Source organism: Heterocephalus glaber, unplaced genomic scaffold (assembly GCF_053883595.1).
Source record: "Heterocephalus glaber isolate CG9 unplaced genomic scaffold, H.glaber_assembly_v1.0 deba00001733, whole genome shotgun sequence".
Classification (NCBI taxonomy): Eukaryota; Metazoa; Chordata; class Mammalia; order Rodentia; family Bathyergidae; genus Heterocephalus; species Heterocephalus glaber.
Window position 1 is genome coordinate 11039562 of NW_028258444.1, and position 27173 is coordinate 11066734.

Consider the following 27173-nt stretch of genomic DNA (forward strand, 5'->3'; position numbering starts at 1 on the left):
TCCAAAACTAGGTTACTGAATGACTCTAGCTTCTACCTCCCACCCCAAGCACATTTTTACATTTGTGCCTATATAAGTTATACAGATTAATGGATTTCATTTTGGTAATTTATACATACACTTAACATACTTTAATCATCCCACATCACCCCTCTTGGACCACTTTCTCCCCTAGTTTCACATGTTGGGGTTGGGGTTGGTGTGTATAACGTATTTTGATCATATTCTGGCTTCCATCCTGCTCACCCTATGTTGCCTTATGAGCTCCCTTACACAGTGGCCAGGCAGCAAAGAGCTGAGAAAAAGCCTCTGGCCAACAGCTCAGTGAGGAACCAAGGTCCTCAGTCCAGTGCAAAGAACTGTGTTCCGCCAACAGCAACAGAAGTAAGGCTGGACATAATCCTTCCCCTGTACCTCTAGATAGGTGTAGCCCCAGCCACCACACTGACTGCAGCCCAGCTGAGGCATACTTCGATTTCTGACCCACAGAAACTAAGAGATAATGTTTGCTGTTTTAAGCAGCTAAATTTCAGGGTAATTTCTTTGGCAGCAACAGATAGCTAATATATGTATTTACACCTATAATATCCCAATACAGAGAAGTCATTCCTTCCTACACCCAACTGAAAGATGGCTTCTTTGATACACTTAGTTCTGGTCAACTGAATCCATGTATTTCACAGAAGTTATGGCATTCACATAACACAACGGACTGTAACAAATCAACCATCAGATTATGGTGCTTTCAGCATGGGACAAGTTGTGCTCTGCTTGATGACACTAAAGTACACATTTGGTTTGTTCTCCACTAGTGTTTCACTCTTTTGTAATGATCATCTTTTTTTCTGTGCTTATTTCTGTTACACAGTTTAATTTATGCTGGCATTCCTTACCATCTGCCCCATAGCTTTTCTTCTACTTTTTGGCCCACCCATGCAAATAAGACATTAGTCTTCAGCATCATCACCAGGCAGTACCAGGGCTTGTTTCATCCCACCTCTCCACTACCTTTGATCATACAGATCGTTACTTCTTGTACAATAATTGGATCTATGGCTCTTTAATAACTGTTCCTAGAACAGCTTACTACAATATTCTCTGAGCATGATCTGTGTAACCATTTTCTAGATGGCTCTATCAGTCAACCAAGTACTGTACAGGCAGTCTGGTATAATCCTAAGTGAAAGAGATATGATTTTTCATGGAAATCCTGCTTTTATATGATGTAAAATCCAAATTCATAAAACTTGTTTTAGCTCATAGAGCTGAAAATAACTCCACAAAAGCCAGAATCCAAAATGATGATGTAAAAGTAAAGACTGAGTAGAGCTTCAGTGGAATATGGAATGTTACTCAATGTTAACTAATATAAGTGAATCTGCAAGTGGGATATGTATGCAAAAGTACCTGGAAGGAAAAGTACAAATGAAAGGGAAATACACTGGTAAGTATCCGAAAACATCCTTTTGCCTCTAGTGTTTTCTATTTTGTCAAATGATGGCAGGAAGCAACAAAGATTTTTAAGTAACTTTCAAAAGAAAGTGCCTCTCTGGCATGCCAAGTAAGGGTTTACAAAACAAGGGTAAAATACGCTCTTTTGTATGAAACTGATGGATTTAGTCATTATAAACAGAGAAGTCTACAAAGACCTCACTCATATTGTATCATAAAAGCAAAAACATAAAGAAGACTTTTTTTAAAAATTCACAGTTTAAAAGCCAGGTGTGGTGGCATACGTCTATAATCCTAGCACTTGGGTGGCTCATCCAAGAGGATCACAAGTTCAAAGCTAGCCTGGGCTACACAATGAGTTCAAGGCCAGCTTGGACTACACAATAAGACCCTGTGTCAAAACAAAGAAGCAAAAGCAAAGTCCACAAAATTAACAGTATACAACTGATAAGAAAGCAAAAGGCACAAACATTTTTGAATATATGTAGTTGGTCACTGTCTAAGGTTAAAAGCATGTAATATAGAATAGTTAAGACTATTACATGTGGATGCTAGCAGATATTTGTGCTTTACACTTAGAATAAATCCCTTTTGGTTCTCTGAGCAGCACCATGGCTGTGAGGAAGAACAAGCACCTAACGAAAGGTGGCAAAAAAGGAGCCAAGAAAAAAAGTGGTTGATCCATTCTCTAAAAAAGACTGGTATGATGTGAAGGCACTGGCTATGTTCAACATAAGAACTATTGAAAAAACACTAGTCATCAGAAATCAAAGAACCAAAATTGCATCTGATGGGCTCAAAGGTCATGTGTTTGAAGTGAGCCTTGCTGATCTGCAGAGCGATGAAGTTGCCTTTAGAGAATTCAAGCTAATTACCAAAGATGTTCAGGACAAAAACCGCCTAACTTCCATGGTATGGATCTCACTCATGACAAAATGTGTTCCATGGTCAAGAAATGGCAGGACATGATCAAAGCTCATGTTGATGTCAAGACTACCAATGGTTATTTGCTTCATTTGCTCTGTGTTGGTTTTACTAAAAAAACAGAACAATCAGACACGTAAGAACTCTTACGCTCAGCACCAACAGGTCCACCAAATCCGGAAGAAGATGATGGAAATCATGACCTGAGAGGTGCAGACAAATGACTTGAAGGAAGTGGTCAATAAATTGATTCCAGACAGCACTGGGAAAGACACAGAAAAGGCTTGCCAGTCTATTTATCCTCTTCATGATGTCTTTGTCAGAAAAGTAAAAATGCTGAAGCAGCCCAAGTTTGAATTGGGAAAACTCATGGAGCTTCATGGTGAAGGTAGTAGCTCTGAAAAAGCTACTGGAGATGAGACTGGAGCTAAAGTTGAACGAGCTAATGGATATGAACCACCAGTCCAAGAGTCTGTTTAAAATTCAGATTTTTAATAGTGATAAATAAAATCCTATTTGTGAAAAATGAATTTTTTTAAAAACCACAAATGTGAAAAGAAAATCAATTAAGTCCTTATATAACTACAGGCAATCTGAGAGAGAACAACTTTTTGTTTGACTTAATTCACTGACACCCCAAACTGCACAACAAACTAAAATTCAACATTAACTGGAAAAGGTGGGTTGTGACCAGCATTAAAGAAAACACTATTTGGGCCAGGGATTTAGCTCAGTGGTTCCGCCGCCTGCCTTTAAAGCACAAGGTCCTGAGTTTGATCCCTGGTACCAAAAAAAAAAAAAGAAAGAAAGAAAACACTATTTGTGTAGACACAAAGTTATCAAAGAAGTGGCAAATGACTGTGTAAGCTACATGTTGCTTTAGGATTCAGTATACAGCTGACTTAATGTGGTAAGAATGATCATAGTATTTTCTTTTTCTGTACAAAGAAAATATTATAGAATATTGATTTTCTATCTTAATATATATATATAATAAACTGCTTGTTGCGGGGGAAAAAAGGTTTACACATCAAGATGTAGATAACATCTGAAATGGTCACTTCTATGATTTCTAAGTCCCTGCCCCATCCAATGGTATGTGTATCTGGACAATAACTCTAAATATGGGAATACAAGACATTTCACTTTTAATATCATTCCCTTTTTGTGGTGCTGGGGATCAAGCCCAGGAACTCAGGCCTCATATGGACTAGGCAAGTGTTCTACCACTAAGCCACATCCTAGTCCTTAATTCTCTTTTTCTTTTTTTACTTAGTCAAATATGGTGTATAGGGTTGATCATTAAGAGATTGACTTTCGCACTAAGAGTAATTAGGAAGCTAATTAATATTTCATTTGCCACCACTTCAATTTGGAATATTCAAACTTTTAGTATTTTAGTAGGATGAAGTTCATCCAACGTCTGAGAGTGTAAGAATCAGCCTTCAGTAAGAAATTATACTTAATTTCCAGGTCAAGTTTAATCTGAATATACAGAATTATCTAAGCAGGTCATTGCTTGCTACTAATTCAGCAATCTATAATTTTAAGTAAGCAAAGCATACGGTAGAAATTAACACAAGAAGAACACTAAAGAGGGAACATAATCTATAGTTCAAACTCATGAGACCTATAAAGAACTAAGGAAACAACATTCCTTTTACACGTCATTTGTTGTGAATAGTAACTATCTCATTTTCACTACTTAGAAGTGACCATTTTGTTTTTTGTTTTGGGGGGTTTTTTTGGTTCTGGGGATTGAACTCAGGACCTTGCACTAGCAAGGCAGGCACCGGAACCACTGAGCTAAATCCCTAGCCCGATGTGACCATTTTTTAAATTCACAAAAATCAGTGCTATGCTTATATATTCTCTATGCTCCAAAGACACTAAAAGATTAAGATACAATGGAATAATGGTTAAGATCCTGGCTCTGAATTGAGACTTTCTAGATCCTAATCCTATTACAATATTTACTTCAAATCTCTCTCTCTTTTTTTGGTACTGGGGATCAAACTCAGGATCCTGCACTTGTGAGGCAGGTGGCAGAACCACTGAGCTAAATCCCTGGCCCTTTTTGGTTTTTTTGAGACAAGGTCTCACTATGCAGTCCAGGCTGGCCTTGAACTCACCATGTAGGCCAGGCTGGCCTCAAACTCACAGCAATCTTCCTGGTTCAGCCTCCCAAGTGCTAGGATTACAGATGCATGCCACCATGCCTGGTTTAAAAATCTTGTTTCTTGGGCTGGGTGCAGAACCCAGTGATAGAAAATCTGCCTGGCATGTGCAAGGCCCTGAGTTTAATTCCTGGCATTTGGGAACCTTAGTATGATTCTTTTTTTGAGACAGGGTCTAACTACATAGTTCAGATTGGTCTTGAACTAACTATGTAGCCCAGTCTGACCTCAAACTCACAGCAATCCTCCTGCCTTAGCCTCCTGAGTGCTGGGATTACAGCCATGCACCAATCCCTGGCATTTGGGGGAAAAAATAGGAAAAAAGTAATAAAAAATTTTAAAATAACTCTTATTTTCACTTTTACAAGATAGTAATTGTCAATAAAAACTAAACTGCATGAAAATGCCTTAACACAGTCTTATACGTAAGTATTAATAAACACTAATAAATCAGAATTATTCTTTAAGGCTATTCAGACAATCGAGTGTATGAAAAATCTAAAAGCTAGCATGTCTAGGTGTTACTAAAAATTGAGTTATGAATACATCTTTATAAAAGTTTGGTCTTTCATACTTTATCATTTCCAAACAAAACTGCAATGTTACACACTTAAGTCCCAATTTGTGAAAAACTAAAAGCTATTGGCCTTTTCCTTCTTATCTGTAGGGTTAGACAACTGCTGCTTCTCTCTGACCTCATTACCTCTGTGACAGCTAGCCTGTCCAAGGTGGTCCCCTACTGGCATTCATAGCGTTGTGTAGTCCTCCAACACAGACTAGGCTGCTGAATGACCAGAAGGACACTACAAAAAGGACAAAGTGAGACTTCTGCCTCAGTCATAAAAGACACTATGACTTACACCTTGTTTACTTTTGGGATCACTTCTCTCAGGGAAGCTGACTGGTTTGTCCTGAGCATCTGAGACCTAGGAAGAACTACACGTGGCAAGGAGCCAAGTCCTCTTGTCCACAGCCAGTGTGAGTGAGCTGGCATGATGCTCAGCTGGGTCAGGCCTTCAAATGACTGCAGCCTCAGATGATCTTAACTGGAATCTAAGGAGAGATCCAGGGCCAAAACAGCACAGTGAAGATGACAAGTTCTTGGCTCACAGAAACTGAAAAAATAAATGTTTTGGGGGCATTGTTACACAGAAATAGATAAATCTACATGAAGAGTCAATGGTTACTGGTGTAGTAAAGGGGAATACAGAAGTAAAAAAAGATTAAGCGGAATTGATACAAAGTTAAAGCAGACAGAATAAATCAATGAACAATGTTCAAAAATATTTTAGCTGTCATTACTTCTCGGCTTCTAAGATTATATAATTTGTCTTTGATATTTCTAAACGTTTAATAATATATTTTTTTTAAGTTAAAAAAATAATTTGTTTGGTTTTGGCTTTTTGACAGCATCTCACTATGTAGCCCAGGCTACCCTCAAACTCTTGTCAATCTTCCCAACTCAGCCTCCTGAGTGCTAGGGTTACAGGCATGTGCCACCACACCCAGCCAAAACCAAACACATTTTTTAACTTAAAAAACTTGCTAAGTATTTACACACACAATCTCATTATATAACGGTCTATCTGAAAACTGAAAGTTAACTGTTCAGGTCATTATTCACTTAAAGTGTGTAAGTCATAGTATAAGTCATAGTATGTAAGTCATAATGCTCAGTGCAGGAGGACTCAGAGCTGAAGGAAGCCTGGTTCCAAACACCATAGAGCCTAATTCAAAAGAAGCAAAAGACACAAGGAATCCAGCAAGGACTTAAGAACAAGGCATACTCTCAAAGACTTGTTGAATAAATATGAGAGGTAGGAAATAACGAAAGAACACACCTACAACTGGGAGAGTCAACATGGAAGGAAATATGTGAGGGAAACCTTCCTGAAGAGCTTTTTTGTTGTTTGGTTGTGTTGGGTTTTTTGTTTTGTTTTATTTTGTTTTTCCTTTTTTGAGATAGGGTCTCACCATGTGATTCAGGCTGGCCTTGAACTCACTATTTATGCTGAGCTGGCCTCAAATTCGCAGCAATCTTCCTGTCTCAGCCTCCCAACTGCTGAGATGACAGGTACACCACCACACCAGGTTTCAAGAGCTGATTCTTGAATGGAGCCTTAAGTATAGAACTTCAACAGATGGAGCTGAAAAGCAGGGCAATTAAGGCAGAGGGAGCTCTATGAGCAAATCTGTAACATCAAGATGATGCATGGAATTTCTAAAGCATTTTTATAAAGCCCATAAGCAATAAATAACCAAGTACAAGTGTATTCTGAGACTTTAATTAGAGACAAGGCTGGAAACAGGAGCTGAAGCCAGGCTATGGAGAGTCCTCAGCGGCACATTAAGGGGACTGGAGCCTAGATTTGATTCAGAAGGATTAAGGAGTTATCACAAGTTTAATCTATATGGGGATCTTTATATTATCCTATTTTTGCATATATTGTTCAAATCTTCTATAAAGAAAAGCTTTAAAAGCTGATTCTGTTTTTAAATCCTCACTGTTAACAATGCCAGGGCATTATGAACAAACTGGAAATAACTGAACACATGATGATGCTTCAATCACAAAAACACTCAAGTTTGCTCTTCACACTGGTGTTGTTTGTGTGTCTGTGTATTTGTGTATACAGATACACAGACAAATGCTCAACTTACGACAGGGCTACCCAGAAAAACCCACAAGTTACAAATTGCAAGCCAACTATTCTAAGATGAAACCATTTGTACATGCATATATATGTTATCTGATATTTAAATGTTATATACATTATTATAAAAATTACACATGGTACATATCATTTTTGCAACAGATGTAAAACCTTAAATTTTTATATTAATTTTATTTCTTAAATTAACAATAATATTAACCTGGAATTTTGTAAATACAAACAGATGATATACACTACAGATAAAGAAGGTAAACACATGCTAAACACCCACCAGAAGGACATCACCCTAGTATAAGCACACTTTGTGAATTCATATAAAATAATCTCAAGACAAACAGGCTCAGTAATGTATATATAACTATACCGCACATACATTCTAAAAACTAAAAGTAGCTACATTTACTTTTAACATGATTAAATACAATTTTTTTTCTTTTTTTATGAGAAAGAGTCACACTATGTTACCAAGGATTAACCCCAAACTCCTAGACTCAAGTGATCTTCTGGCCTCAGTCTCTTGAGTAACTGGGACTATAAGCCTGGCAGGGGTAAATACAAATCTTAATCAAAATTTCCTGGGCTGGGGATTTAGCTCAGTGGTGCCGTCGCCTGCCTCGCAAGCCCAAGGTCCTGAGTTCGATCCCGGGTACCAAAAAAAAAAATCCTGTTCTAATATGTTGCACAGTGTCATAACAATTTAGGTTATCATTTTCTTTAGCTTTCTATTTTTTCACTTAAAGATGCCTATAATCATCTGAGTGTGGTGATGCATGCCTATAATCTCAGCTACTTGAAAGGCTGAGGCAGGAGGATCACAAGTTCAAGACCAGCCTGGGCAACCTAGCAAGACTCTGTCTCAAAAATAAAGAAGTAAAACTAAAAGGGCGAGGAATATAGCTCAGTGGCACAGTGCCACTGGGTTCAATCTCTATACTGATACAAATCACATATATCAATATGTATATGAATGTAATAATTATATATTGCAAACATGTACTAATAAAAAAAATTAAATGTAGTGGAACTGAACATGTTAGACCTATGAATTTACTGCAAGTTAGCAATATAATTACATACCATGGATTTTTTATTTTTTGTTTTGCTTGACTTTCTGCCATACTGCAGTGGCTGGTGAATTATTTATGTTCAGACATCCCCCAGGGGAGGGTGATTGACTGGTAGGAATTTTAGCAAAGAGTCAACTGAGCTCAAAATCAGAGCAACTATGAGCTGGCTCCATCTAGCAGCTCCCAGTGTCAAGGTGAGGCAGAACCGAGTTCAAATCAGCAAGAGGTCAAAAAGACAAGTTGAAGCCAGCAGAGAGCAGAGTTCAAGGCAGCAGGAGGCACACTGAGTGTTGCAGGCTGAACAAATTAGGTTCCAGCCTGTTAGCCAGAAACCAGCCTGAACTTAAATGGAACTAAAGATGTGGGCTTGTTGGGATTATCCACTACCCTGCTGTAACTCTATAGCTGGCTTGCTTCCCCATTCTACCAATGACAGCACAGACACACCCTGAAGTGGAATTTCTTCTTTTTCTTTTCTTGATTGTTTTGTATTCTTTATTTCTTGATTGTTTGTTCTTGTTTGTATGTGGATGTGAGTATTATTTCCACTTTTCTGGTTGTTGTTATTTTCTTCTGTTCTTTTCCTCTCTTCCATTTTCCTTTCTGTCTTCTTCACTAGTTTCGCAAAGTTTGCGTAATCTTCCTTTGTCCTCCAACCTTGCTTCTACTCTCTCTTCTTCTATTTCTCTATCTTCCCGCCAGCCACATTTAAATTTTCTCCCAAGGTTAAAATGGCCATATCAAGGTTATATATACTCTATATAATTTTCTAGTTTGTTTTAGATTTTCTTATATAACCACAAATACAGTTCATATGGTTAAAGGTGGTAAATTAATATTTACCGTAGTTTTTCATTTTCTAGGCTGTGTTTGATACTACCATTACTGTAGACTGTACTACTTTAGCCAAGGTGACAACTGTTCTAATCAGTTGTTCTTCCTGGTGTGCCAAGACTGAGACTGCCTAAGGGTTATAACACTACTGTAAGCCAGTGTCAACAAATCAGGGGCTAGGCCAAATAGGCAACGACTTCGCATGCCCAATAAGTTGAAAAGGAGGATCTTGCCACAGACTCAAAACCCAAAAGCCACCTACACTCAGAAGCCATCTCTGACAAGTAACCATTTCCTAAGGGTTCTAAATACTAGCAATAAAGCTACCTGCTATAAGCAATTTACAAGTATCAACCCAGGAAATAAAATTTTTAAAAAACAGAAAATGAAAAGATACTTAAGCAAGATGCAACACGAGACATCCAGCTCACCAAAGGCAAACTCAGGGGGCAATGAAGTACAACAATTCAAAAGCCACCCACCTGGAATCTCTGAAGTGGTAACAGCAGAAGTAATAAAGCAGATGAATGAGGCTCTAGAAAAAAAATCAAAGCAGAAAATATTTCTGCGATAACTACAATGATGGTGACCATAATGAAGGACATGGTTAGTGACTATAGAGCAGATACACACAAAAACACAGACAAGCTTAGGAAAATGATGCAAACCATAAATGCCCAACATAGGAAAGAAATGGAATCTATGAAACACATTCAAACAGATATCCAGAAGAATAAAAATTCCATTGAAAGTATATGCAGCAGGGTCGGGGATTTAGCTCAGTGGTTCCGCCGCCTGCCTCACAAGTACAAGGTCCCAAGTTCAAATCCCAGTACTCAAAAAAAAAAAAAAGAAAGTATACTCAGCAGAATCAGACAATGTGAGGACAGAATATATCAGATATTACAAATGAGGCAGGATTGTGGTTAGCAATCATGAAAAGAAAGATTTCTTAAAAATAGCAAGGGAGGGCCAGGTATTTAGCTCAGTGGCACAGCCCCTGCTTGGCAAGCACAAAGTCCTGAGTTCAACTCCCAGTACTGGAAACAAATTTAAAATAAAAATTTAAAAATAGCAAGGGAGGGGTCGGGGATTTAGCTCAGTGGTGCCACCGCCTGCCTTGAAAGTGCAAGGTCTCGAGTTCGATCCCCAGTACCAAAAATAAATAAATAAATAAATAAATAATAAAAAATAACAAGGGACCACAAAAAGTCAATCCAACAGCTGCTAGATGATTTAAAGAATAACATAACATTGATCAGTCAATAAAAAGCAGGACATAGCACAAACAACATTAAAAAAATCTATTCACAGAAATAATGGCAGAAATCTTTCCAAGAAGGAAAAAAGAATTTGTCATACAGCTAAGTGAGGCATACAGAACTACAATTGCCCATGATTAAAAATAAAAACTATACCAAGGTATATAATAATCAAGATTCCAGAAATTCAACACAAGAAAGAATATTAAAAGCTGTTAAAAAAAACCATTCACCTACAAAGGAAAGCTCATCAGAATCATAGCAGACTTCTCAATACAAACCCTCAAGTCAAGAAAAACATGAAGCATTTCCAGTCCTCAAAGAAAACAACCTCAAACCCAGACTGATGCATCTCACAAAACTATCTTTCAAAATTGATGGAAAAATAAGATATGTCCATGACAAAGAACACCTAAGGAAATTCATGACTACCAAATCAGCACTCCAAAATGTTCTCAAGGACATTCTAGAAAGAGATAACAAGGACTACAATTCCATGAACAAACATAGAATGAATCCACCAGGCAAGGAAAGTTATTAAACAGAGGGGGAAAAGGGAGAACCAACAACAAGAAAATAACATGACAAGGATAAGTCAATATGTAACAGTTATAACCAACAATGTTAATGGTCTCAATTCACCAATCAAAAGAAACAGACTGGCAGAATGGATCAAAGGCAAGATCCAGGGCTGCGGATTTAGCTCAGTGGTTCCACCGCCTGCCTCACAAGCACAAGGTCCTGAGTTCGATCCCTGGTACCCCCCCACCCAAAAAAAGCAAGTTCCAACAATACACTACATATAAGAAGCACATTTAATTCAAAAAGAAATTCACAGAACATCAGCTGGGGATTTAGCTCAGTGGTGCCAGGGCCTGCCTTGTAACCACAAGGTCCCGAGTTCAATCCCCAGTACCAAAAAAAAAGAAATTCACAGACTGAAAGTCAGAGAATGGAAAATAATATTTTATACAACAGGAAACCGGAAAAAAGCAGGAGTAGCTATTCTATTTGCAGACAAAGTGGATTTCAAGCCAAGACTAAGAGAGGTCGCTAAATAGGGTCGCTATATCCTTGTAAAGGGAACAATCCAAGAGAAAGAGATAACAATCATAAATATATATATATATATATATATGGACCAAATAGCACACCCAACTATATACAACAAATATTAATGGACATTAAAAAAATCAAATAACCACTAATACAATTGTAATGGGGGAATTCAATATTCCACTGTCACAAACAGTCAAATCAACTACACAAAAAATGAACAAAGAAATATCAGAACTGAAGCAAACTTTTGAACAAATGGACTTAGAGTAAGTGAGAAGAGCCCAAGTGTGCAAGCAAGATATAAGTCATGCTTTTTTGTTGTTGTTGTTGTTAACCTGAAATCAAAAGTAACATGTCAACATTTTTACCATATTCTATTCAACAAAAGGAAGCTAGTAGGTCCAATCCTATGCAAGTAGATTTACATAAAGGTACAAATACTAGATAGGACCTTATCACATATACACACCCTTATTCATGTGAATGTGATTTAGAAATGCACTACTTAATTCAACTGTTCTATATAAAAAAAAACAAACCAGAGTGTCCCACCCCACAATAGCATAATATACATTTCTTCTCAGCTGTACATGGGATGTTCTCCAAAATACATCACATACTGGCTCAAACAACATGCTTAAGTAAATGTAAAGGAACTGAAATTATCCCATGCATATTCTTAGACCATATTGCAATTGAACTGAAAATCAATGGCAAAAGAAACTACAAAGATTTCATAAACTCATGGAAATTAAATAACATGCTACTGAACAACCAATGGGTCACAGATGAAATTAAAGAGGAAATTAGACAGTTTCTACAAATAAATGATAATGCCAATACAACATACCAGAACTTACAGGATGCAATAAAAGCAATCCTACAAGGGAAATTTATAGCAGTGAATTCCCATCTAAGAAAAACAGCGAGAATTCAAATAACCTAATTTTGAACCTTAAGTATCTAGATAAAGAAGATCACATGAAGCCCAAAGCTTGTATGAGAGAGGAAATTATAAAGATCAGAGCAGAAATTAATGCAATGGAGACTACGAAAACAAATCAAGGGCCGGGGATTTAGCTCAGTGGTTCCGCTGCCTGCCTCGCAAGTGCAAGGTCCCGAGCTTGATCGCCGGTACCACAAAAAAGAAAACAATGCAAAGAATCAATGAATGAAAGAATTGTTTCCTTGAAAGAGTAAATAAAATAAGAAACCCTTAGCCACTCTGATCAAAAAAGAAACAAAAGGCTCAAAACCATGCAATTAAGAATGAAAAGGGTGAAATCACAACACAGCCTCCAGAAATCCAGATGATTGTCAGTACCTACTTTGAGAAACTGTACTCTAATAGGATGGAAAACAAAGAAGAAATGGACAGATTCCTAGATACATATGAATTACCAAAACTCAATCAAGAGGATATAAAAATTCTAAATAAACCAATATCAGTCAGTGCATTTGAAGATGTAATTAAAAACCTACCAACAAAGAAAAGCCCAGGCCCTCATGGATTCAGTGCTGAATTCTAAAAGAAATTTAGAGAAGACTTAATGCTGCTACCTCTCAAATTCTTTAATGAAATTGAAAGGGAAGCAATACTCCCAAATTAATTCCTGGAAGCAAGCATTACCCTAATACCAAAACCAGAGAAGAATCCAACCAAAAAAGAGAACTACAGGCCAACCTCCCTAAGGAACACAGATGCAAATTATGGCAATTAGAATGCAGTAAATCATCAAGAAGATTATACACCATGGCCAAGTAAGATTCATCCCAGGGATGCAGGGATGGTTCAACATATACATGTCAATAATTGTAATACACTGTTTTAACAGAGCCAAGAACAAAAACCATATGATCACCTTAACAGATGCAGAAAAAGCATTTAACAAAGTTCAACACTCATTCATGATAGACCCTACAGAGAAATGGAATAAATGGTCTTTATCTCAATCTGACAAAAGCTATCTATGACAAACAACCAACATCATACTAAATGGACAAAAACTGAAAGCTTTCACTCTAAAATCAGGAACAAGACAAGGATGTCTACTATCATCACTCTTATTTAATATAGTTCTGAAAACAGTAGCCAGGGAAATTAGAGAAGAGAAAGAAATAAAAGGAATAAGGATAGGAAAAGAAGCGCTTAAATTATCATTATTTGCAGATGACATGATACTCTACATAGAAGACCCTAAAAACTCTACCAAAAGCCTTCTAGATTTAATAATCAAATTCAGTACCATAGCTGGATACAAAGTCAACACTCAAAAATCAATAGCATTCCTGTACACAAATGAACTCAGAGAGAGAAATTTGGGAAACAACACCTTTCACAACAGCATCCAAAAAACTGGAATACCTAGGATTCAATCTAATGAAGGAAGTAAAAGACCTTTACACTGAAAACTACAGTACTTTGAAAAAGGAGATGGAAAAGGAGATCAGAAAATGGAAAGACATCTCGTTCTTGGGTAGGAAGAACCAATACAGTGAAAATGGCCACATTTCCAAACTTTTTATATACATTTAATGCAATCCCGACCAAAATGCCAATAGCATACCTCACAGAATTAGAGAAAATAATCCTAAAATTCATTTGGAACCAGAAGAGACTTAGAATAGCAAAAGCAATTCTGGGCAACAAAGGCAAGGCAGGGGCATCACAATCCCTGACTTGAAACTATACTACAAAGCTACTGTGATTAAAAAAAACACAAAAAAACCCACACCTGAGGATCAATGGAACAGGTTAGGAAATGCAGAAATAACTCCAAACATACTCAGCCACCTTATCTTTGACAGAGGAGCCAAACACCTTCACTGAGAGAAAGATAGCCTCTTTAATAAATGATGCTTGAAAAAATGGCTATCCACACGCCAAAGATTAAAACTAGACCCATAAGCACTAAACTAAAATCAAAATGGATCAAAGATCTAAATATTAAAACAGAAGCACTTAATCAAAACTCTTGAAGACACTGATGTAGGCAGAGTTTATGAACAAAACCCCGATCACACAGTAAATATCACAAAGAATCAACAACTGAGATCTCATCTTATTAAAAAGCTTTTGCACAGCCAAACAAACCACCAACAGAGTGAACAGACAACCCACAGTGTAGGAAAAAATTTTTGCCAGCTGCTCCTCACACAAAGAACTAATAACTGGGCCGGGGTTTTAGCTCAGCGGTTCCACCGCCTGCCTCCAAAGCACAAGGTCCTGAGTTCCATCCCCGGTTACCAAAAAAGAACTAATAACTATAAAATATAAAGAACTCAAAACAATCAGCTTCCCCCCACCAAGTTTAAAGACCCAATTCAAAAATGGGCAATTGAAGTGAACAGACACTTCTCAGGTGAAGAAGTAGTAATGGTGAATAAATATATGAAAAAATGTTCAACATCATTCAAAAGATGCAAATTAAAACAACACTGAGATTCCATCTCACTCCAGAAAGAACGGCTATTATCAAGAAATCAGTCAATAACAATTGCTAGAGGGGTTGTGGGGAAAAAGGAACCCGACTGGTGCAACCACTCTGGAAATCAGTGTGGAGATTCCTCAAAAAACTAAAAGTAGAGGTTCCACTCAACCCAGTTATTCCCCTTCTTGGTATCTTCCTGAAAGAATTAAAAGTATCACAGCACAGCGATATATGCACATTCATGTTTATAGTGCCAGTTTGTAATACCTACATCTTTGAAACAGCCCACCTAACCAATGAATGGATAAAGAAGATGTGGGGTTCTTTTATGCAATAGAGTACTACTCTGCCATAAAGAAGTATAAGGTTGAGACATTTCTAGCTAAATGGATGTACCTTGGGACCATAATATTAAATGAAATAAATCAGACACGTTAAGTGAAATAAATCAGACACGTTAAGTGAAATAAATCAGGAACACTGTTACTCTGGTGTGAGAAACCAAAAATGTAAATAAGGACCAAAATATTGGGAAATGGAAAGAAAAAGTTCAAATGAAAAGGGGAACAAAGGAGAGGGAGGAGGAAAGACTAGAAGGGAAAAATGGAAACAAAGCTTTTGTCAATAAGAAGTAGAGGGGGCCGGGGATTTAGCTCAGTGGTTTCGCCGCCTGCTGCGCAAGCTCAAGGACCCAAGTTCGATCCCCGGTACCAGGGGGAAAAAAAAAAAATAAGGAGTAGAAGAAGGGTTGGAGGGGAGGGGAGGGGAGGGGAGGGGAGGGGAGGGGAGGGGAGGGGAGGGGAGGGGAGGGGAGGGGAGGGGAATGGGGAAAAAAGAAGTATCAAGATATCATGTACAGGTACAAATTCCTTATGATGAGTATTTCATTATATATATCTAAAATCCTTTAAAAAATAAAACAATTTTAAAAATAAAAAAGAAATACCTAGGATAGATACCTAAACAGATCCTATGGACACAGGGAAAGCTTTCTGAGGGATGCTATAACTTAACTGAGACATGAACAGAAATGAACTAAACTAAGGGAGGGCAGTTGGGAGCTTGTTGGGGGAGGGACAGAGGTTGGCAGGAATGCTCCATCCAGAGAACTGAACAAGTACAAAGGCTAGAAACAATGAAGCACTCAGTAGATAAAGAATTATGCCTCAGTGTAATTTCACAGGGGTGGATGCAAGAGATAACTAAGGCTGAAGAAACAAACAGGAACCTGACCATGAAATGATTTGTGGGGCATGTTAAGAAATGTTGACTTAATGCTAAAGATGTCCCCTTGGCGGCCGGGGATTTAGCTCAGTGACACCGTTCCTGCCTCGCAAGCATAAGGTCATCAGTTTGATCACTGGTACCAAAAAAAAAAAAAGTTCCCTTGGCTGTTCTAAGTTTCATAATAAAGAAAAGAAAGTTTAGAGCCGGGGATTTAGCTCAGTAGTTTCACCACCTGCTGCGCAAGCTCAAGGTCCCGAGTTCAATCCCCAGTACCAAAAAAAAACAGAAAAGAAAGTTTAAAATATCGAGAAATCAGATTATCTCTAGAGAAAAAGTTGCAAGCTCAATTATCTACAGGCTAGGTAAGTACCAAATATAAATAACAGCAAGTGTAAGAAACTCAGGAGAGACAACAGGGAATGATGAGAAATACAAAAAGCAAAAGCCTCAACTAAATGGAGTAAATTGTTGCAGTGAACAAATGTGACTGAGTGTGCTAAATGATCTAATATTTAAAAAGAAAATGGGAACCAGATGTAGTGATAGCTAGTTGTGTTCTCCTAAAGCAGGAGAACACAAGTTTGAGGTATGCCTGGTCTACTTCACAAAACTCTATTTCAGAATAAAATTTAAAAACAATTTTTTTTAAAAAAAAAAAAGGACTGAGAGGGGCTGGGGATTTAGCTCAGTGGTTCTGGCACCTGCTATGCAAGCACAAGGTCCCGAGTTAAATCTCTGGTACAAAAAAAAGGACTGAGAGTCAGGCATGGTAACACATGCCTGTAATCCCAGTACTTGAGAGGCTGAGGGAAGAGAACCACCATGAGTTTGAGGCCAGCCTGGGCTACACAGTAAGTTCAAGACCAGCCTGAATTGCCTAGGGAGACCCTGTCTTTAAAGAAAAAAGGGGGCAGTGGGGACTGGAGAATACAGTTCAGTGTGAAGACCCTAGGTTCAACTCCCAGTACTGAAAAAAAAAAAAAAAAAAAGACTGGGAATGTAGCTCAGTGATAGTGTACTCACTTAGCATGCACAAGTCCCTGGGTTCAACTCCCAGTACTGCAAAAACAAAAAACATAAAAGACGGAAATCCATAAATTCAAGAGAAATCTCTTGGGTTTTTTTTAAATGATGGCAATTAAATTTCTTTGAAACATGGTGCAAGTCAACACTGAGGGGCAAAAAACCCAAAACCATGAACCAAACTGCTACCACCAAATGCTTGTAGAACCTCCAGGAGCTGAGGGGTAGATTTAAACCTGGATGGAGGTCCTCAAGAATTCAGCAGGGATGGCAAGTAACCACCACCTGAAAAGGCAACAATGTCCTGTTCACTTGTAACAAAATGCCTCACATTTAGCTGGCCTCAGAAAATTATTTAGTGATGAAGTTAAACTGGCATTTTTTCCATAAATTAATGTCATAGCAGAATCTAGGATAAACTGAAGAACACAAAATATAAGAAAACAAATCCAGTGTCCACTGTTCACTCCAGCCTGCTCTTCCACCAGTATTTAGTTTCATTCACAGTCAGGTGCTAGCACAAACTGCCTACATTCTTTCTAAGCTGCTGGGTGCTCTTTCTTTGGCTATATAACTGCCTAGAGCTCAGAAATTTGGCCAACACCCCAGGGACCATAATTAGCAACTCTCAGCTTTCGTCTGGCTAGGGGCAATGAAACTGAATAGGATGAGTGATCATAATAGATGGGAAAAGAAAAGTATTCTTGGCTCCACTGTAACTCCAAGCCAGGAACTCAAATGCTAACTCATATCCTAACTTAAAGCTGTCTCGGTTGCTAAACTGCTATCTTATCAGGGATAAGTAAATGAAATGCTGCACTGATGTGCTGGACAGTATCCAACAGTAAAAATACACCTGGATGACATGGGTTGGAAAAAGTAGGATGGGGTTTGAGATTCTGTTAGAATGGAGATAATGAAACAAGCAGGAAGAGGTTGAAAGACTGGAAAGTACAGAAATTAAACAATAGTCAAGACAAGAAAACATGTAGGCCAGAAAACTAATGAATGTGAATACTTATCTATCCATAGTCCAGCTAATCTCATCTTAGAAGGGCAGCTGGGGATGGTGGGGCACGTCTTGCAGTCCTTGTTACTCAGGAGGTGCTTGAGCTTAGGAATTCAAAACCAACCTAGATAACATAGGAAGGCCCTGTCACAGTGGGAAGGGGAACAGTACGGCACTATTTGAAATAAATTATAGAAAATTCCACTGGTGTAGGGACATACAGGTAACCAGTATGAGAGGTTATAAATCTGTTTACTAAGAATAATCGTAAATGGCCCTCATCTTAGGCAAGGCGAAACCAATAAGCTATAATATTAAATCATGTTGTCCCTTAGTTAGGGCTCTACTTTGTAATATATTCATTCTCAAATACTATCTATTAGGGAGCCTGCCTGGCAAACGCAAGGTCCTGAGTTTGATCTCCAGTACAAAAAAAAAAAAAAATAGTAGCTACTAGAGAACAAAGGGGAGAAAAATGGGTTGATTTTAAAAGCTCTGAGAAAATAATATCCAGGGAAAGAACACCCAATCTCTATAAAGTAAAATGATGGATCTCATTTTATTAAAAAAAAAAATCCTTGGGCCGGGGATTCGGCTCAGTGGTAGGACCCGAGTTCAAGCCCCGGTACCAAAAAAAAAAAAATCCTTATCCAGAACAATGACTTTAAAGCAATGGAAAAATTTTTTTACCCTGCTGCATAACAAATAATAATGTATAATCCTTTATGAATAAGGTCTAAGGTACTTAGATATTTAGATAGGTAATAGGTATTTGGATAAAAAGCTGGAGCCAATATTGTGATTAAAAGCTTAGAGGAAGGAAACTGTTCTTCATCTAAAGACAGTAAGTGGAGTGCTGTGGCACATGCCTATAATCCCAGCAATTTGGGAGGCCAAGGCAGAAGGACCACAAATTCAAATCCTGCCTGAGCAATTTAGCAAGACCCTGTATCAAAATAAAAAATAAAAGGGGCTGGAAATATATCTCAGCTGCAGAGTTCCCCTCCTTTTTATCCTGAGAAGGAAGAGGGAAGGAAGAGGAGGGAATTCGATCTAAATATCACATAACACTACAGAAAAATCTCAATGTTCTGTCAGATACAAGAACAGTCTGTAAAATATGAGATTACCAATGATCAATAATAAAGCTGAGTACCCATGAATAGGAGAACCAATAAAAGAAGAATAGGAGAGGCCAGGGATTTAGCTCAGTGGTTCCACCGCCTGCCTCGAAGGTGCAAGGTACCAAGTTCGATCCCCAGCACCAAAAAAAAAAGATACTTGAAGACCCTTTAATGAGAAGTACAGAAGGAGAGTTACAGAAGCAACTTTTTTTTTTTTTAGATGCACCCAGATTCAGGCATGGGCTCCGAGCAACAGAAAACAGACAAATACAACTTCTTTTCCCTCTATGCTTTGGTATTCCCATATATGAGATAGAGATAATGACGGTACCTATCTCTGGGTTCTCAAGTGCATCAAAACAGCTCATGTTTTACAGATAAGTGAGGCATATAGGACTCCAAATAGCCTTGATCAAAAAAAATCTACACATAGGCATATAATTGTTAAGATTCCAGAAACACAACAGAAGAACAAAGTTCTCCAAGCAGTCAGAGAAAAGAAACAAATCACATACAAAGGAAAGCCCATCAGAATCACAGCAGACTTCTCAACACAAACCATCAAGGCAAGAAGAGCTTGGAGTGACATATTCCAAACCCTAAAAGAAAACAACCTCCAACCCAGATTGATGTACCCTGCAAAACTATCTTTCAAAATGGATGGAGAAATAAGATACTTTCATGACAAAGAGCACCTTAGGAACTTCGTGAATACCAAACCAGCACTCCAAAGAATTTTATACAATAGCCTAGGAACAGACACTGAGGATCACAACCCCAGGAAGCAAAGCAGAATGAACCCATCTGGCATGACAAGAAATTAAATGTAAAGGGGGAGAACCCAACAAAAAGAAAAAGTCATGGCAATGACAAGTCAATACATTTCAGTTATAACCATCAATGTTAATGGTCTCAATTCACCAATCAAAAGAAATAGACTGGCAGAATGGGTCAAGAAGCAAAATCCAACAATATGCTGCATACAAGAAACACACTTCATTCTAAAGGAAACTCAAAGACTGAAAGTTAAAGGGTGGAAAACAATACTCCATGCGACAGGAACCCGAAAAAAAGCAGGAGTAGCTATCCTCTTGGCAGATCAAGTAGATTTCAAACCAACACTGATTAAGAGAGACGAAGAAGGACACTACATCCTTGTAAAGGGAAGAATCCAAGAGGAAGAGATGACAATCATAAATATCTATGCACCAAACACTAGTGCACCCAACTATATAAAACAAATACTAACGGACATGAAAAGTCATAAATGCACTAATACAATTGTAATGGGGGACCTCAACACCCCACTGTCACAAATAGATAGATCAACTAGACTAAAAATAAGTAATGAAATACCAGAACTCAATCGAACTCTTGAACAAATGAACTTAATAGAAGTTTACAGAGTTTTCCACCCCACAAAATCAGAATACACATTCTTCTCAGCTGCACATGGGTCATTCTCCAAAATAGACCACATACTCACACATAGGACATGTTTAAGTACAAAGGACTTGAAGTTATCCCCTGTATATTATCAGACCATAGTGCAATGAAATTGGAGATCCATAGCAAAAGAAACTCAAAAAATTTCATAAACACATGGAAATTGAACAACACACTTCTGAATAACCAATGGGTCACAGAGGAAATTAAAGAAGAAATCAGACAGTTCCTTCAATTAAATGACAATGATAATACAACATATCAGAATATATGGGACACAATGAAAGCAGTCTTATGAGGGAAATTCATAGCAGTGAATACTCATTTTAGGAAAACAGAACGAGCCCAATTAAACAACCTGATGCTGAACCTCAAGCTTCTAGAAAAAGAAGAGCAGGACAACCCCAGAGCTCATACAAGGGAGGAAATTATAAAGGTCAGAGGAGAAATTAATGCAATGGACACTAAGAGAATGATACAAAAAAATCAATGAAGCCAAGAGTTGGTTCTTCGAAAGAAATCAACAAAATTGACAAACCTTTAGTCAACCTTGTCAGAAAAAGGAAAGAAAAGGCCCAAATCCATGCAATTAGGAATGAAAAGGGTGAAACTGCAACAGACCCAGCAGAAATCCAGAGGATCATCAATACCTACTTTCAGAACCTATACGCCAATAAGATGGACAACACAGAAGAAATGGACAGATTCCTAGATACATATGAATTACCAAAGTTGAACGAAGAAGACCTAAAAATTCTGAACAACCCAATATCAACCAATGAAATTGAAAATGGAATTAAAAACCTATCACCTAAGAAAAGCCCGGACCCTGATGGCTTCACTGCTGAATTCTACAAGACATTTAGAGAGGAACTGCTGCCACTACTCTTTAAACTCTTCACTGAAATTGAAAGGGAAGCAATACTCCCAAATTCATTCCTGGAAGCAAGCATCACCTTGATCCCCAAAGCAGAGAAAGACCCAACTGAAAAAGAGAACTATAGGCCAATCTCACTAATGAACATAGATGCAAAAATCCTTAATAAGATAATGGCAAACAGAATGCAGAAGATCATCAAGAAGATCATACACCCTGATCAAGTGGGATTCATCCCAAGGATGCAGGAATGGTTCAATATATGAAAATCAATCAATGTAATACACTATATCAATAGAGCCAAGGACAAAAACCATGTGATTCTCTCCATAGATGCAGAAAAAGCATTTGACAAAATCCAACATGCATTTATGATAAAAACCCTACAAAAAATTGGAATAGATGGCCTCTACCTCAAACTGATAGAAGCCATCTATGAAAAACCAACAGCCAATATCATACTAAATGGTCAAAAACCGAAATCCTTCACACTAAAATCAGGAACAAGACAAGGATGTCCACTATCACCACTCTTGTTCAATATAGTTCTGGAAACATTAGCCATGGCAATTACACAAGAGAAAGAAATAAAAGGAATAAAGATAGGTAATGAAGAAGTCAAATTGTCATTATTTGCAGATGACACGATACTCTATATAGAAGACCCCAAGAACTCCACCAAAAGTCTTCTAGACTTAATAACCAAATTCAGTCAAGTAGCTGGTTACAAGGTCAACACACAAAAATCAATAGCTTTCCTCTACACCAATGACAGACTCACTGAGAGAGAAATAGGGCAAATAATTCCTTTCACAATAGCATCCAAAAAACTGAAATACCTAGGAATCATCGTAACGAAAGAAATCAAAGACCTCTTCTCTGAAAACTATGGCACTCTGAAAAGAGAGATTGAAGATGATATCAGAAAATGGACAGACATCCCCTGCTCCTGGGGAGGAAGGATTAATATAGTGAAAATGCCCATACTTCCAAAACTGCTATATAGATTTAATGCAATTCCAATTGAGATCCCAGCAGCATACTTCATAGACCTCGAGAAAACAATCCGAAAATTCATTTGGAACAAGAAGAGACCCAGAATAGCAAAAGCAATTCTAGGTAACAGAGACATGGCAGGGGGTATCACAATTCCCAACCTGCAACTCTACTACAAAGCTACTGTGATAAAAACAGCATGGCACTGGCAAAGAAACAGACTTGAGGACCAATGGAACAGATTAGAAGATGCAGAAACAACACCAGACACACTCAGCCATCTCATCTTCGACAAAGGAGCCAAACACCCTCACTGGAGGAAAGATAGCCTCTTTAATTAATGGTGCTGGAAAACTTGGGCTTCAACTCGCCAAAGATTAAAACTAGACCTATATCTCTCACCATGCACTCAACTAAAATCAAAATGGATTAAAGATCTAAATATTAAAATATAAACGCTGAACCAGTTGGAACAGAGGTTAGGTAGAACCCTTGAAGACATCAGTGTAGGAAAAGATTTTAGGAACAAAACCTCAGTCGCCTGTGAACTAGCACAAACAATCAACAAGTGGGATCTCTTCTTATTAAAAGGCTTCTGCCCAGCAAGAGAAACCACCAGCAGTGTGAAGAGACAACCCACAATGTGGGAAAAAATCTTCACCTGCTCTTCCTCAGACAAAGGTCTACTATCTCAAATCTATAAAGAACTTAAAAAGATCAGACCTCCCAAATTTAAAGACCCAATCCGAAAATGGGCATCTGAAATGAACAGACATTTCTCAGACCAAGAAGTAGAAATAGAAAATAAATACATGAAAAAATGTTCAACATCACTGGTCATTCGAGAGATGCAAATGAAAACAACACTGAGATTCCACTTCACTCCAGAAAGAATGGCTGCTATCATGAAATCCACCAATAACAAATGCTGGCGGGGCTGTGGGGAAAGAGGATCCCTGCTCCACTGCTGGTGGGAGTGTAGACTGGTGCAAGCACTGTGGAAAGCAGTATGGAGATCCCTCAAAGAACTAGGATTGGAAGTCCCATTTGACCCCGCTATTCCACTGCTGGGGATCTTCCCCAAAGATTTAAAAGAATCATACCACAGTGATATATGTGCACCCATGTTCATAGCAGCACAGTTTGTAATAGCTAAAACTTGGAAACAGCCCAAATGCCCATCAACTGGAGACTGGAGAAAGAAAATGTGGGTGTTTTTTTTTTAATAAAATGGAGTACTACTCAGCCATAAAAAATGAGAAATTAGAGACATTTATAGCTAAGTGGATGCAAATTGAGGCGATACTCTTAAGTGAAATAAATAGGACACACATGAATAAATACCGAATAGTTTCTCTGGTGTGAGAAACTGAAAGTGTAAATAAGGACTAAATGTATAACAGGTAATGTGAAATAGGAAGAAAAGGGGCAAAGGGGAAGGAAGTGGGAGGGCTAGGGGAAAGGATAGAAGGGAATGGGATTAATATGAGAAAATGGAAAAATAGGAACAAAATCTTTGTAAACAGGGAGGAATGGAGGGGTTGAAGGGAGGGCTGGGCAAGGGTGAAAAATAAGAACCAAGAGAGACTATGTAAAGGTGCAAATTTCCAATGATGAATGTCATTATATTGTATACCTAAAATGTACCAATGATTAGAATGAATAACTGATAATGTAAAATAGGAAGAAAAGGTCCAAAGGGGTAGGGGTAGTGGGAGGGGCAGGGGAAAGGAAAGAAGGGAAAGGAAAAATGATGAGAAATGGCAAAAATGGAAATAAAGTCTTTGTAAATGGGGAAGGGTGGAGGGCGTGAAGGGAGGGCTAGGAATGGGGAAAAAATAAGAACCAAGATGCATTATGTAAAGGTACAATTCCCAATGAGAAATGTAATTGTGCTGTACACCTACAATGTACCAATAAAAGAATTTAATGCAAAAAAAAAAAAAGAAAGTTCTAACTGGTTCACACCTAAGGTGACATTTGTTCTTTTAAAACTTTTAACTTCATCTCCCTAATGAGTGTATAATACGATCTTGTTATTGTACTGATTAGTATTTTTCTGATTCTAGTGTTGTACACCTTTCCTTGTGCTGTACTGGCCATTTATCATCTTCTTGTGTCTACTTTTTTTTTTTTGGTACCGGGGATCGAACTTGGGTCCTTGCGCTTGCAAGGCAGGTGGCAGAACAACTGAGCTAAATCCCCGGCCCTATGTGTCTACTTTTTAATTGGGTTGTCTATTAATGAGCTGTAAGAGTTCTTCATATATTCTGGTCATACGTTATATGTATTATAAATACAGTCTGTTTAAGGACTACTTTTCATTTTCTTAATGATGTCGATTAAAGTTCTAAATTTTGATGGAATCTCATTTATCAATTTTTTTCTTTTGTACATCATGTTTTTTGCATCCTAGGAAATTCTTGCCTACCCTAAATTCATAAACATTTTCCCTTATAATTTCTTCTTAAAGTTTTATACTTTTAGTCTTTCATATTTAGGTTCACAGATCCTTTCAAGTTATTTTTATGTATGGAAATAAAGGGTTGAGGTTAATTTTTTATATACAGATACCAGGTGTTCTAGAACCATTTGCTGAAAACACTATCTTTTCCTCTGCTCTTCAGTTGAGTTTATGTTCTATAAAATGCTAATGTTAAATAATCTTTCAAAACTCAGTGGACCGTATATGTGTGGTTCTATTTCTAGATTGTCTGTTTTATTCCAATGATCTATATGTCTTTTCTTACACCAACACTGCCTTGATCACTGTAGCTTTAGAAGAAGTCTTAAAATTGGCTGCTAAACATCTTCCGACACTGTTTTTGTTTTTAACTTTTCTAGGTCCTTTGTACTCCTACATAACTTTTAAATTTCAATATCCAATTCTTCATTTATAGCAAGTATACACAGACCTGAATTTTTATATATACCTTGTGTTTTCTAATCCTGCTAAATTCAGATACAAGTTCTAGGGGTTCCTAGAGATTTCTTAGTATTTTCTCTGTAGATGATGATTTCATCTACACATAAAGGTTTTACTTTTACCTTGCCAATCCTATGCTAATCATTTCTTTTTATTGCCAGACTATTTTGGTTTGTGCCTATGTTTCAAAGTTTAATGAACAGGCCCCAGGGTGAGCCGGGCCGGCAGGGACTGGGGTGCTGAGCTCGCTGACAGCCCAGCTCCTGGGGAAGAGCGAGGGGGGCCAGGACCGTGAGAGGACAAGGTCCAGGCCGAGACCAGGAACAGTGCGGAGGCTGCGAGTCAGGATCTGGTGAGCCTGTAGAGCAAACCAAGCCCCCAAGGAGGAAACCCCTGTTTCCTCTACCTGAGATGTGACCCTAAGTGTGAAGAAGCAATCGATTCTGATGGCCTTTTAAGTTCAGCAAGAAAGATGGAAGTATATGTAGGAGAGGAATACTGTGGAAACAGGAGGGGCAGCAGCGTTTGCACCACTCTGGATGGCAGGACAGTCAGCAATGGAAAAACTACTGGGATAGAAATCAGAAGAACTAGGTTCCAAGGTGGACTTATACTGAGTGTCTCCATTTTCCTACAAATGTCTCAAATCTATCCTTTTAGAGCTGAGTAGTATTCCATTGTGTATAGATACCACATTTTCTTTATCCATTTGTCTGTTGATGGACATACAAGCTACTTTCAAGATTTAGCTGTTATGAATTGTGCTGCTATAAACATTGGTATGCAAGGGGCTGGGGATTTAGCTCAGTGGTGCCACTGCCTGCCTCGAAAGTGCAAGGTCCCGAATTTGATCCCTGGTACCAAAAAAAAAAGAAAAAATGGTATGCATGTATCACTGTAATAAAATGTCTTTAGCTCTTTTGAGGAGATACCTAGAAAGGGAATAGCTATGTGAAATAGAATTTGTAATTTTAGTTCTTTGAGAAATGTCCATACTAGATTGTACTAGTTTACATTCCCACCAAAAAGGTAGAAGGGTTCCTTTTATTGGCCATTTGTACTTCTGAGAAGCGTGTGTCCATTTCAGCTGCCCATTTTTTGATTGGATCTTATTCTAGGGATCTGAGTGTCTTCAGTTCTTTGTAAATTCTAGATACTACTCTCCTGTCAGAGGAGTAGCTAACAAAAAAATTTTCCCATTCAGTAGGTTGTCTCTTCACTTGATTAATTGTTTCCTTTGCTGGGTAGAAGCTTTTTAATTTGATACAATCCTCTTTGTTGATTCTAGCTACTATTTCTTGTGCAACTGGAGTTCTGTTTAGAAAGTCCTTTCCTGTGCCTACGTCTTCAAGAGTTTTACCTATTTTTTTCTTCCAGCAGATTGTTTTTGTTTTAATACTTATGTCTTTGATCCATTTTTATTTCATTTTGGTGCATGGTGATAGATACGGGTCTAGATTCATTCTTCTGCATGTGCATAACCAGTTTTTACAACTGCTTATATTCCCTTAAGGAAATTTTACCTCCAAATTTTAAGCTAGAAAATCACTGAGAAAATCCCAACACATGACATTTTAAATTTTTGATACATATGGTGAGAATCATGTACAAATTTAAATGTCTGTGTACTCTTCCTCAACACAAGTTGTGAAAGACAAATCTGA

At 37.9% G+C, this 27173-nt stretch overlaps 1 protein-coding gene and 1 pseudogene across 3 annotated transcripts in view; one reads left to right on the forward strand and one right to left on the reverse strand.

The window, feature by feature from the left end:
- The window catches only part of Yaf2 (YY1 associated factor 2), a 96519-nt gene that overhangs the window by 25686 nt on the left and 43660 nt on the right, over positions 1-27173 (reverse strand). Inside the window, exons 2-3 of one of the 3 annotated variants that reach the window (XM_021251562.2) lie at positions 6557-6700; positions 5414-5606 (exon numbers count right to left, since the gene is read on the reverse strand). The exons of the other annotated variants lie outside the window; for them this stretch is intronic. Coding sequence (XP_021107221.1) covers positions 5414-5547 — 134 coding nt within the window. The 5' untranslated portion in view covers positions 5548-5606; positions 6557-6700. The remainder of the gene's footprint in view (positions 1-5413; positions 5607-6556; positions 6701-27173) is intronic. 3 annotated transcript variants of the gene reach the window in all.
- LOC101720811 (small ribosomal subunit protein eS1 pseudogene) lies at positions 1963-2896 on the forward strand (annotated as a pseudogene).